This window comes from Paralichthys olivaceus, chromosome 2 (assembly GCF_024713975.1).
Source record: "Paralichthys olivaceus isolate ysfri-2021 chromosome 2, ASM2471397v2, whole genome shotgun sequence".
In the NCBI taxonomy this organism is placed as follows: Eukaryota; Metazoa; Chordata; class Actinopteri; order Pleuronectiformes; family Paralichthyidae; genus Paralichthys; species Paralichthys olivaceus.
This window is the reverse complement of record NC_091094.1, coordinates 4,827,852-4,840,069: the sequence shown is the minus strand read 5'-3', so window position 1 is coordinate 4,840,069 and position 12,218 is coordinate 4,827,852. Positions and strand designations below refer to the sequence as shown.

Below are 12,218 nucleotides of genomic sequence, written 5' to 3'. Positions count from 1 at the left end.
CGTCTGTGGGAGGAAGCTGCAAAGAAAACCCACATGAGAATACAAACGGCCATCGGGATTCAACCCAGAAACGTTTAACTTTGTCATAGAACACAGACGTTGTCACATTTGTTCAGCTCTCTTTGTCTCTTTCTTCTTTCTTTACTGTAAACGAGACAATATATTCAGATATTATGGTGTCAAGAGTCAGCTGCATATGTTGGATCATAAGTGTTTCTTTAAACTGAGTTTATACTGAAAATTAGTTTTATAAAAAAAGGAGAGGGGGGGGGGGGTTCGTTGCAGATTAATCTAAAAAGTAAAAAGTTTTTTCACCAACAGTGAGAGGAAGAGTGACTGCTAATGTGAATTCATCAAGTGGAAGCTGGATTGAGAGAATTAATTATAGACATTTCTTCTTTAAGACAAAATGAGATGAGAACAATTCATTTGAGTGAAATGTTTGTTTATTGTAAAAACAAAGTGAGTTTCAACACATGTGATAAAAGTGTGATGACACATCACAGAACAATAAGAAGTTTACTTCAGGACACTGAGCTCAGTGAGAGTAAAGGAACAAGCGTCTTCATAAAAGACAAACACATGGAGAATAAAAACTTCTCATCAATGATGTTTTTTAAAATTAATTACTTCTTCAAAAAAATGAAGCAAAACCTTAAGAACTGACCCTAAAACAGATCAGATGTATATTTCACATTGTGATGACAGACAATTAATGTTAATATTAACACAACAGTCACTAGAAAATAGTGACAAAGTAAGAAAATAATAATTTGGATCTTAAAACAGATCAAATTTGACAAATCACAAAGATTCAAATATTTAACATTTCTGATCAAAATGATCGATACTGTAAATACATGAAGTACAGTGAGGTATAATAATACCTGCTGATGTAATCAGATGTGGTTCATGCAACATGCATGATTAAAGTAAATTCCATTATTATAACATGTCCATAAAAAGGACAAATATGTTCTCATGGCAATGATCAATACTGATCAATAGTTAACAATGTTATCATATGATGATATAATAATAACTGTATTTGTATATAACACAAATACATGAAGTACAGTGAGGTATAATAATACCTGCTGATGTAATCAGATGTGGTTCATGCAACATGCATGATAAGATGTTCTCGTTCATAAAGAAAATGAAATAAACATTTGGATCTTAAAACAGATCATATTTGACTGAACAGAGAAATGAAAAGTTAAAGTCCTGATGAAAACATGTCCACAAAAAGAACATTGAGATGTTTTCACAGCAACGATCAACATTGATCAACAGGTAACAAACCATATCATGATATATCACTGATACAGTGAGCTGTGATAATAATTGCTGATGCAATCAGAGGTGATTCATGCAACATGCATGACAAGATGTTTTCTTTCTTCACTTGAAAGATGTTGTTGCTTCTTTTCCTCAGGAAATGTCCAACACACAAATACATGTTTCTGTTCATACAGAAGAACGAGTCCTTACATTTCATAGAATTCACTTCCACTCGTCTTTGACCACTGATCTGGTGTCAGCTTGTCTGCTGGTAACTCCAGTCTGTAGGAGTCTACCACGGCCTCCAGGGGGCGCTGTTGACCGGACTCTGGTCTTTGGTGATGCTGGTGTGGACTGTGGAGCTCAGAGGAGAGAAGTCAGCCTCTCTCAGCTTCTCATCAGAGGAAGACTGCAGCTTGTTGAAGTGCTTCATCAGTCTTCTCTGCTGTTGGTTCTGCTGCTGCAGCTGTGTCAGGAAGTCAACTGTCATCTCCAGGATGTCTGCTTTCTCCAGCTTGGAGTCTGGCTGCTGTTTGAGGAACTCTGGACCGAGGAGAGACTTGAGCTGCTCGATGCTGCTGTTGATTCGCTCTCTGCGTAACTTCTCCACCAGAGGCTTTCTGAGCTGCAGAGACAAGAACAAAGTTAGTCATCAACGTATTCTGGAGTCAAGTGTGAGCATGAACAAACACAAGCTCTGGTGAAAGAAGAGCACGTCTCCTTGAATTTTCAATTTACCTTGTGGCTGCGAGTCAGATGCTCCTGAGAGTCGGTCATTGCTGCAGTGATTGTAGGAGCCATGTGTGGATCTCTGTGCTGTAGAGGTCTCTGTAGAGACAATCTGATCTCTGCTGCCTTCATCCCTCCTATTTATAGTCCCACATCTCCATATCAATGTGTGGGTCTGGGTCTGGCTGCAGTTTCCCACAGTCTCGTCCAATCAGAGAGCTCGGGGAGACAATAGTGCATGTGGAGCAGCGACATGCTGAATGGTGTTAATGCCTCAGGGACAATAGTTAGATCTCAGGGGAACAGGTGGAGGACTGGGGGGTGATGGAGAGAGACTCACAGAGCTCTGTGTGGATCTGGGAAAGTGGTGACCCTGTAGAGAGCAGATCTGCAGCCTGATGCTGATCATTGACTCTGACTGAGCACACGCTCGTCAGCACACGTGAAGAGGAAAACCTTCATGTAGTATTGTATGAATCACACATATAATGAAAATATTTATTTACCACAAGAAGAAATTGTTCTTTAGTAGTTTTTTTACTTCTACAGAGAAACATTTCTGAATACTTCTGTCGTGAACTTTGTTTGATATTTAATATTATAGAGTATGTTTCTATTATTTTACAGGATTTTACTTCTTCAAATTAAAACATTCATCAAAAAGCGTGTTATAAAAAACTGTGTGATGTCCGTTCATGTCGTTAAAAACTCAGGATTATAATGTTGCTGCTGTCCAGATGCAGCAGAGTCTTTTGACACGTGCCTCATCGTGTGTGTGTGTGTGTGAGTGTGTGTGTGTGTGTGTGTGTGTGTGTGTGTGTGAGTGTGTGTGTGTGTGTGTGTGTGTGTGTGTGTGTGTGTGTGTGTGTGTGTGTGTGTGTGTGTGTGTGTGTGTGTGAGTAACAAGCGGAGCTCACTTTCCCACACTGACTCTCTGAGCTGTGGTCAATGAACAACAAAGAGACGTGTGTGACAGATGCTGCTGTGTGTTGTCATAGAAACACTGCCGGAGCCATCTGGAGGGAAACGATCCCATTGGCTGAAACTGAACTTTTGTAAAGTTTGAAATTATAGAGAAATAATCTTTGATGAAGTTTCAACAAAGTGTCTTGAACGTCACATGTTTTACTTCTTATCGTCATCATATAAACTTCATTCATAACCACGTCTGATTGTTGATCATGGATTGGACTGAACCTTCTGCTCCATACGTGTGTGTGTGTGTGTGTGTGTGTGTGTGTGTGTTAGGGGGGTTCCTCGTGGGGGTGCTTGTTTCATGAAGTGTGCCAAACCCCTGTGGAGGATTCCTCTGCTGCTGGTGGAGTGAACGTCATTCACACTCAGCTCTGACCTCCACAGTTTTCCCGCTCTCTGTCCGTCAGCAGGAAACACACACGAGCCTCAACACAAGTGAAGTGTGTGAGGTTTGTGTGCACAGGCAGCGAGTGGACAGTGGAGTCCTGTGCACAAACTGTGACAGAGGAAAAACATGGAGCATGAGCACAATGTCACAATCAACATTTACTGCTTCACATCATTAGTTCATATTGTAAAATACAAATGTTACATTTTTATTTTGTTTAAGTTTCAGAAGATTCTCATTTATTTGTACATTAATATGCTGAATGTATAATAATTCAAACTAGAGGATCAATGGCATGGTGATGTCATGCCCCCCTCCAAAGTGCTCTGACATAATATATGTAGTTATATGCTGCTAAACAAATGCATTGAATTGATTGACTCCTGTGCTTTTCTGCAGTGAGTCAGGACTGTCACACAGGATTCTCGTGCAGCGCGGTGCAATGCAACACAGCACATGCACTCATATACAATGTGCCAGAGAGAAGAGGGAGGCAGAGGGAACCCATTGGTTTCATGTTTGTGTGTTTCATCTCAATTAATAATTCACTGATAATAGATTGTAATTTTTCTTTAAAGTTTTGACTTTTATAAAGTTAAAAAGAATTAAAATGAAAGTTAAAGTTGTATCAATTGTATAGTAGAGTATTATGACTATTTTTTATTTTCTGTAAATTTAAACATTAGTGTGAATCAACAGAGGTGCAATGCTACTGGTATATACAAGAAAATACATACAAAGCAGATATTGTTCAATTTTATTTATTTATAATTTGACAGTTTCCATCCTCCCGGGATTCTGCTGGACTGGTCTCATCGAGAGATGAAAACTCCAAAGCTATCACCTGCTCCGTCAAACAGTTGTGGCAACGGGTGACAAAGCTGCAGCCCTGTTCACATCCGCTCTTTCTGTTACATATAACAGAGGTTGTACTACACCAAACAGAGTTTTAGCTCGACTGGCCTCATGCAGTGCTGCTGCAGCTTTGTATATAGCGACTGAAGCATTGTACCAAGTTGCAGCAAAGGTGCACACAGCTGTAGCACTGGTCCAATCCAGTGCTAGTGTGACTTTGTGCAAAGCATCTGCAGCACTGTACACATCTACAGCCACATTGAGCACAGCTGAAGCACTGGGGTCATCCTCTAGAGCTGTAGCGTTGAGGGCAGCCACTGCAGTGTCAAACTCAGCAACATCATCACTGGCCAGGTGCAGTTCCACTGAAGAGTTGTACAGAGCATCTGCAGCTTCAGAAAGGTTCCACACAGCTGCAGCACTGGTCTCTTCCATTGGTGCTGTATCAGCTGAAAAAATAGAGGCGGGGCAGGTCCTTCTCAGTTCTGCTACAGCCTTATTCAGAACACGTGCAGCGTTACTGAAAGCCGTAGCAACTTGGGACACAGCTGCAGTACTGGTTGTATCCACTGATGCTGCAACGTCAAACACAGCTGCAGGCTCTGACTCTGCAGTGGCCAATGGATTGGCCTCTGCCTCTTCAACATAAGTTTCCCATTCAGTTAGCATGGGTGCTGCTACCTTTCTCTCACCAGGTGCGAGGAAATGGTCAAACAGACACTTCACAGTTTTAGTAACTGCAGAGCCTACAAGGACACCAAGGGTCAGGAAGGGCATGTTGCTGGGTTTTGTTCCTTTCTGAATATGTGGGGATCAGAATGAAGAAAAAATCTGCTTCTCTTGTTTTGCGTCTCTGCTAATGAGCCTAATGACCATTCAATGTCAAAGGTAAAGTATGCATCAAAGGCATGAATGGTCAAAGGCATTAAAGGATCAATGGCATGGAGGATCAATGGAATGGAGGATCAATGGCATGGTGATGTCATGTCCCCCCCCCTCCCTCCCAAAGTGCTTTGACATAATGTATGTAGTTATATGATGCTAAACAAATGTATTGAATTGATTGACTCCTGTGCTTTTCTGCAGTGAGTCAGGACTGTCACACAGGATTCTCGTGCAGTGCGCTCAAAACAGATGATACTTATCTTGGAATAGTCTGATGATCCTGTGTTGTGTTTGTGTCTCTGTCATCTGTCTGCTGTTGGTTTCTAATGTTGTGTTTATCCTGGTTTTATGTATTTTTTTAAACAACCCAGTTTCTGCTCTGATAATAAATTTGACTTGACCTGTCAGCTCTGCTCCTCCGTTCATCAAACTCTGCTTCTGTTCAGACTTAACTGCAACTAAACAGCTGATTTTCAAACTGTCAAAACAAAGTGAGTCTATGTAAAACTTTTCTCTGTCCATTTACACTAAAACTGGTTTGAAACCAGATTCATGTTTAATCCAGAGTCTGTTTTAATGTGTGTGTTGAGGTCAGAGGTCAGAGGTCAGGGTCTCTGGTCCCTCAGGCTCTGTGAGTGAGTTTCCTCTGGTTTCTCACACTCTGTCCTTTCACTGCAGCAACAATACAAGTGTGTCCTATTGTTCATCTCATTTCAGACAATGTGGGGCCTCTTTAAATCTTCAATTCAAACCTTCCACATCAAAACACTGTTTTCACTAAATGATGCTGCAGTCAAAGTATTTTTTAAATGTACATGTTCTCCTTCGGTTTGATGATTTCCCTCAGTGCAGATAAAGAGGCTGAACTTCATCAAACATCTTAATGCAACAACACTGAGTTTGACTAAAGTCTCAATAAACTGTAGATTAATGACACAGTCTCTCCTCAGGCGACATGTGATCTGATCTTTGAGGATTTCAATTCACTGTCAAGATCTTTTTCATGGAGGTGAAATCAGTTCATAAGAACACATGTGATCATCGTCTCTTGTTCTTCATCATGAACAAGAGAAATATAACAACATGACGAGGAAACAACTTTTTCATCTGACAGTGTTTGTTTATTCAACAAGTCACAATGAGAGTATGACAGCGCCAACTAGAGGTGATGATACATCACAACAACAACTTGTAGGTTTCTACAAGTCACAGTGAACTCAGAGAGAGCGAGGGAACAAGTGTCTTTACAAAAGACAGTCAACAACATGTGAGGACACAGTACTCACTGTACTTTCACAGGATTTTTCCACAAGGAAAATAAGTTTGTCGTTAATCAACGAAGGTAAAAACAATAAAAACACAAATGATTCAACAACAAATCACTTTGTTCTTACTGATCAGGAACTTCAATTAGTTTTCAAAAGATAAAAACAAGTTGTCACAATGAAACTGTGAGATTAAATTTAAACTTTTACAATAAAAGAATAAACATGTTGATCTTAAAACAGATCAGTTTCTAATCATCACATAAAGTGATGCAGATTCCAATTTGACAAAATATCCAAATCAGGACAATGAAGATTATGATCAACATGATCAAAACTATTCAAAAGGAAACAATGTTACTGTTGAATTAAATGTTACCAACACATGACGCACAATGGAGAACAAATGTATCACAAGTAAACTGTGATAAAAGCAAAACCTTTCAAAAAAGAAAAATATTGATCTTACAACAGATCAGTTTTGACTAATCACACGGATTAAAGTAAATTCCATTATTATAACATGTCCATAAAAAGGACAAATATGTTCTCATGGCAATGATCAATACTGATCAATAGTTAACAATGTTATCATATGATGATATAATAATAACTGTATTTGTATATAACACAAATACATGAAGTACAGTGAGGTATAATAATACCTGCTGATGTAATCAGATGTGGTTCATGCAACATGCATGATAAGATGTTCTCGTTCATAAAGAAAATGAAATAAACATTTGGATCTTAAAACAGATCATATTTGACTGAACAGAGAAATGAAAAGTTAAAGTCCTGATGAAAACATGTCCACAAAAAGAACATTGAGATGTTTTCACAGCAACGATCAACATTGATCAACAGGTAACAAACCATGTCATGATATATCACTGATACAGTGAGCTGTGATAATAATTGCTGATGCAATCAGATGTGATTCATGCAACATGCATGACAAGATGTTTTCTTTCTTCACTTGAAAGATGTTGTTGCTTCTTTTCCTCAGGAAATGTCCAACACACAAATACATGTTTCTGTTCATACAGAAGAACGAGTCCTTACATTTCATAGAATTCACTTCCACCCGTCTTTGACCACTGATCTGGTGTCAGTTTGTCTGCTGGTAACTCCAGTCTGTAGGAGTCTACCACGGCCTCCAGGGGGCGCTGTTGACCGGACTCTGGTCTTTGGTGATGCTGGTGTGGACTGTGGAGCTCAGAGGAGAGAAGTCAGCCTCTCTCAGCTTCTCATCAGAGGAAGACTGCAGCTTGTTGAAGTGCTTCATCAGTCTTCTCTGCTGTTGGTTCTGCTGCTGCAGCTGTGTCAGGAAGTCAACTGTCATCTCCAGGATGTCTGCTTTCTCCAGCTTGGAGTCTGGCTGCTGTTTGATGAACTCTGGACCCAGGAGAGACTTGAGCTGCTCGATGCTGCTGTTGATTCGCTCTCTGCGTAACTTCTCCACCAGAGGCTTTCTGAGCTGCAGAGACAAGAACAAAGTTAGTCATCAACGTATTCTGGAGTCAAGTGTGAGCATGAACAAACACAAGCTCTGGTGAAAGAAGAGCACGTCTCCTTGAATCTTCAATTTACCTTGTGGCTGCGAGTCAGATGCTCCTGAGAGTCGGTCATTGCTGCAGTGATTGTAGGAGCCATGTGTGGATCTCTGTGCTGTAGAGGTCTCTGTAGAGACAATCTGATCTCTGCTGCCTTCATCCCTTCTATTTATAGTCCCACATCTCCATATTAATGTGTGGGTCTGGGTCTGGCTGCAGCTTCCCACAGTCTCGTCCAATCAGAGAGCTTGGGGAGACAATAGTGCATGTGGAGCAGCAACATGCTGAATGGTGTTAATGCCTCAGGGACAATAGTTAGATCTCAGGGGAACAGGTGGAGGACTGGGGGGGTGAAGGGAAAGAATCTGGGAAAGTGGTGACCCTGTAGAGAGCAGATCTGTAGCCTGATGCTGTTCAATGACTCTGACTGAGCACACGCTCGTCAGCACACGTGTCAAACCAGAGACTCTTCATCAGTAGAAGAATATGAAGGTGAACTGTGAAGTTTAACACAAACTCAAAACTCTGTTTGTGCAAGTTTACAGATCATGTATAAATTATTTTATATGAATAAGCTTTATAAAGAGTTGTAGTTAATGGATTTTTAATTTGATTTAAATTTGTATTTTGTTTAAAGATATAAAACATTACATCTTTAACTCACTGGAAATCAACATCAGATTTCATATCAGATGTCATTAAATTTATTTTCTCAATGACTGAATGTTTGAAGTTTCCTGGTCTTGTGTCTGCTGGTGTGAGTAGAAAGTTTCTCTCAGGTTCCCACACTCAGTGTTTGAATGATGTGGTCAATGAACGACAAAACACTTTGAAAGGAGCTTTTGTGGCAGATCGTGGGCGTGTGCTGTGCTGGAGACACTGAGCTGACGTCAGGCCACCGACCATCTGGAGGGAAACAACCTCATTGGATCATCTGAGCTCTGACAGCTTTTAAACATAAACTCAAATTACATGAAGTCTCAAGAGTTAACTGGCAACCTTTTTATCTGCAACTTTGAATATTGTCAAAAACAGAATGTTTGTGTTGACGACTGGATTTAAGATTCAGAGCAGATCTGCTGCCTGAACATTTGTATTGATGGACGATGAAACTTTAAACATAAGTTCAATTCACTTTTATTCTGGATAAATAAAGAATTTTATCTTTAATTTGGGTGTTCTCCCAATTTTCTTCCTGATAAATCCTGTATTCATCAGTTCATTTGTATACGTCTGTAATGTCTGTGATGTATTTAACTGGTGTAATAACGAGGACCCTGCAGCTGTCCAGATGTGTCCTCTGACTTCAGTGTGAGTAGAAAGTGTCTCTCAGGTTCCCACACTGACTCAATGAAGCACAAACTCACTTTGAATGGAGGTTTTGTGGCCGATCCTGGACGTGTGTTGTCGTAGAAACAGAGCCCAACGTCACCGACCATCTGGAGGGAAAGAATCTCATTGGCCGTCACTGACAGTTTGTACTGTTCAAATACACAATGGAAAACAATCATAAAGATTCAACTCAATTCATTTGTCAGATTATTTAATCCACTTTTAATAAGTGTGTGCTGGTGTCAGCAGCTGGATCAAACAGTGGTCTCTCCACACGAGGGAGGGAGGGAGGGGGGGGTGAGGCAGCTGTTTCCTGAAGTGTGCCAACTCCCTCTGGAGAATAGTCGACTGCTGCTTGAGTCAAGGATGATCATCAAACTCTTCTCTCCAGAGCTTTCCCACACTGCATTTAAATACAGAGAAATGATTAAGCTTCTATTCTAACAGGACGAAGAAACGTTGGCTTTATTCTAAATTCCAAATAACTTCATGCAGTTGAAAGTTTTTTATGATCCTGACATGTTAGAGAAAACAAACAAAAATGTAAATTTTAAATAGAGTCACTTTTACATGTTGCTGAAATATAACTTTATATAGTGGCTGTAAAATACTGAAGGTGAAAAATTAAAATGTATATAATATTTGAAACATCTCAAAAATGTTGGATTTGAAACCTTCGTGTCTCCTTTAATCTCCTCTCTTTAATCTGCCCTCAGGACAGAGGTCAGGATCTATTGTCCCACTGCGTCTGTGAGTGAGTTTCCTCTGGTTTCCCACACTCTGTCCTTTCACTGCAGCAATAATAGAAGTGTGTCCCATTATCCGTCACATTAGTCCTGTGGGACAATAGATCCAGACATTTAGCCTAAGAGGAGAGAGAGAGATTAAAAGAGACACTGGCTCCCAATAGTCCTCTTGATATGTTTCAAATATATGTTTGTCTTTTTAACTTAGTAGTTTGTTCCAACATGATAAAATCTCTTCAGTAGTTTTATAGACAGTATTTAAGAATATAAGTATTGTAATTTCAAAGAATTCTGTATTTTATATAAAGTGTGTAATTAGACTTTATTTAGTTATTAGAAATTACAATATTTAGTTTTATTCCACTAAAATTTCCGGATCACATCCTTATGATATACATGTATGTTCATTGAATACAAGACATTGTAAAAAAAAAAGAACAATATTTTGTCATAAAAAGTTAGATCAGTGTTTTACACATGTTTACAGACATATTGAGCTCACTGCATAGTGTTTCTATTTACGCTATAAATACAACGTTGATTCAGTTACGAGTAAGTGTAAAAGCAAAGACTCTATAAAAAGAAACACAGAGTGTGGGAAAGCTCTGGAGAGAAGAGTTTGATGATCATCCTTGACTCCAGCAGCAGTCGACTATTCTCCAGAGGGAGTTGGCACACTTCAGGAAACAGCTGCCTCACCCCCCTTCACTCCCTCGTGTGGAGAGACCACTGTTTGATCCAGCTGCTGACACCAGCACACACTTATGATCAAAATGTCTGACACACATTAAAAGTGGATTAAATAATCTGACAAATGAATTGAGTTGAATTTTTATGATTGTTTTCCATTGTGTATTTGAACAGTACAAACTGTCAGTGACGGCCAATGAGATTCTTTCCCTCCAGATGGTCGGTGACGTTGGGCTCTGTTTCTACGACAACACACGTCCAGGATCAGTCACAAAACCTCCATTCAAAGTGAGTTTGTGCTTCATTGAGTCAGTGTGGGAACCTGAGAGACACTTTCTACTCACACTGAAGTCAGAGGACACATCTGGACAGCTGCAGGGTCCTCGTTATTACACCACTTAAATACATCAGAGACATTACAGACATATACAAATGAACTGATGAATACAGGATTTATCAGGAAGAAAATTGGGAGAACACCCAAATTAATAATAAAATTCTTTATTTATCCAGAATAAAAGTGAGTTGAACTTATGTTTAAAGTTTCATCGTCCATCAATAAAATATTCAGGCAGCAGATCTGCTCTGAATCTTAAATCCAGTCGTCAACACAAACATTCTGTTTTTGACAATATTGCAATTTTTTAAGTTGTAGATAAAAAAGTTGCCAGTTAACTCTTGAGACTTCATGTAATTTGAGTTTATGTTTAAAAGCTGTCAGAGCTCAGAGGATCCAATGAGGTTGTTTCCCTCCAGATGGTCGGTGGCCTGACGTCAGCTCAGTGTCTCCAGCACAGCACACGCCCACGATCTGTCAATAAAGCTCCTTTCAAAGTGTTTTGTCGTTCATTGACCACATCATTCAAACACTGAGTGTGGGAACCTGAGAGAAACTTTCTACTCACACCAGCAGACACAAGACGACACATCTGCTGCATCTGGACACCAGGAAACTTCAAACATTCAGTCATTGAGAAAATAAATTTAATGACATCTGATATGAAATCTGATGTTGATCTCCATTGAGTTAAAGATGTAATGTTTTATATCTTTAAACACAATACAAATTTAAATCAAATTAAAAATCCATTAACTACAACTCTTTATAAAGCTTATTCATATAAAATAATTTATACATGATCTGTAAACTTGCACAAACAGAGTTTTGAGTTTGTGTTAAACTTCACAGTTCACCTTCATATTCTTCTACTGATGAAGAGTCTCTGGTTTGACACGTGTGCTGACGAGCGTGTGCTCAGTCAGAGTCATTGAACAGCATCAGGCTGCAGATCTGCTCTCTACAGGGTCACCACTTTCCCAGATCCACACAGAGCTCTGTGAGTCTCTCTCCATCCCCCCCAGTCCTCCACCTGTTCCCCTGAGATCTAACTATTGTCCCTGAGGCATTAACACCATTCAGCATGTCGCTGCTCCACATGCACTATTGTCTCCCTGAGCTCTCTGATTGGACAAGACTGTGGGAAACTGCAGCCAGACCCAGACCCACACATTG

The 12,218-nt window shown here is 39.8% G+C and overlaps 2 protein-coding genes across 2 annotated transcripts; both read right to left on the bottom strand.

Annotated features, from left to right (window-relative positions):
* Window positions 1-428: 428 nt before the first annotated feature.
* Window positions 429-2,297, bottom strand: LOC138411533 (transcription factor HES-4-like). The gene is made up of 2 exons (XM_069532149.1): window positions 2,023-2,297; window positions 429-1,909 (listed from the first exon to the last, which is right to left on the bottom strand). The coding sequence occupies exons 1-2, from the start codon at window positions 2,143-2,145 to the stop codon at window positions 1,577-1,579; spliced, it is 456 nt and encodes a 151-aa protein (XP_069388250.1). The 5' UTR covers window positions 2,146-2,297; the 3' UTR covers window positions 429-1,576.
* Window positions 2,298-4,121: 1,824 nt separating this feature from the next.
* Window positions 4,122-8,128, bottom strand: LOC138411532 (transcription factor HES-4-like). Its single transcript, XM_069532145.1, has 2 exons — window positions 7,975-8,128; window positions 4,122-7,861 (listed from the first exon to the last, which is right to left on the bottom strand). The coding sequence occupies exons 1-2, from the start codon at window positions 8,095-8,097 to the stop codon at window positions 7,529-7,531; spliced, it is 456 nt and encodes a 151-aa protein (XP_069388246.1). The 5' UTR covers window positions 8,098-8,128; the 3' UTR covers window positions 4,122-7,528.
* Window positions 8,129-12,218: the final 4,090 nt, after the last annotated feature.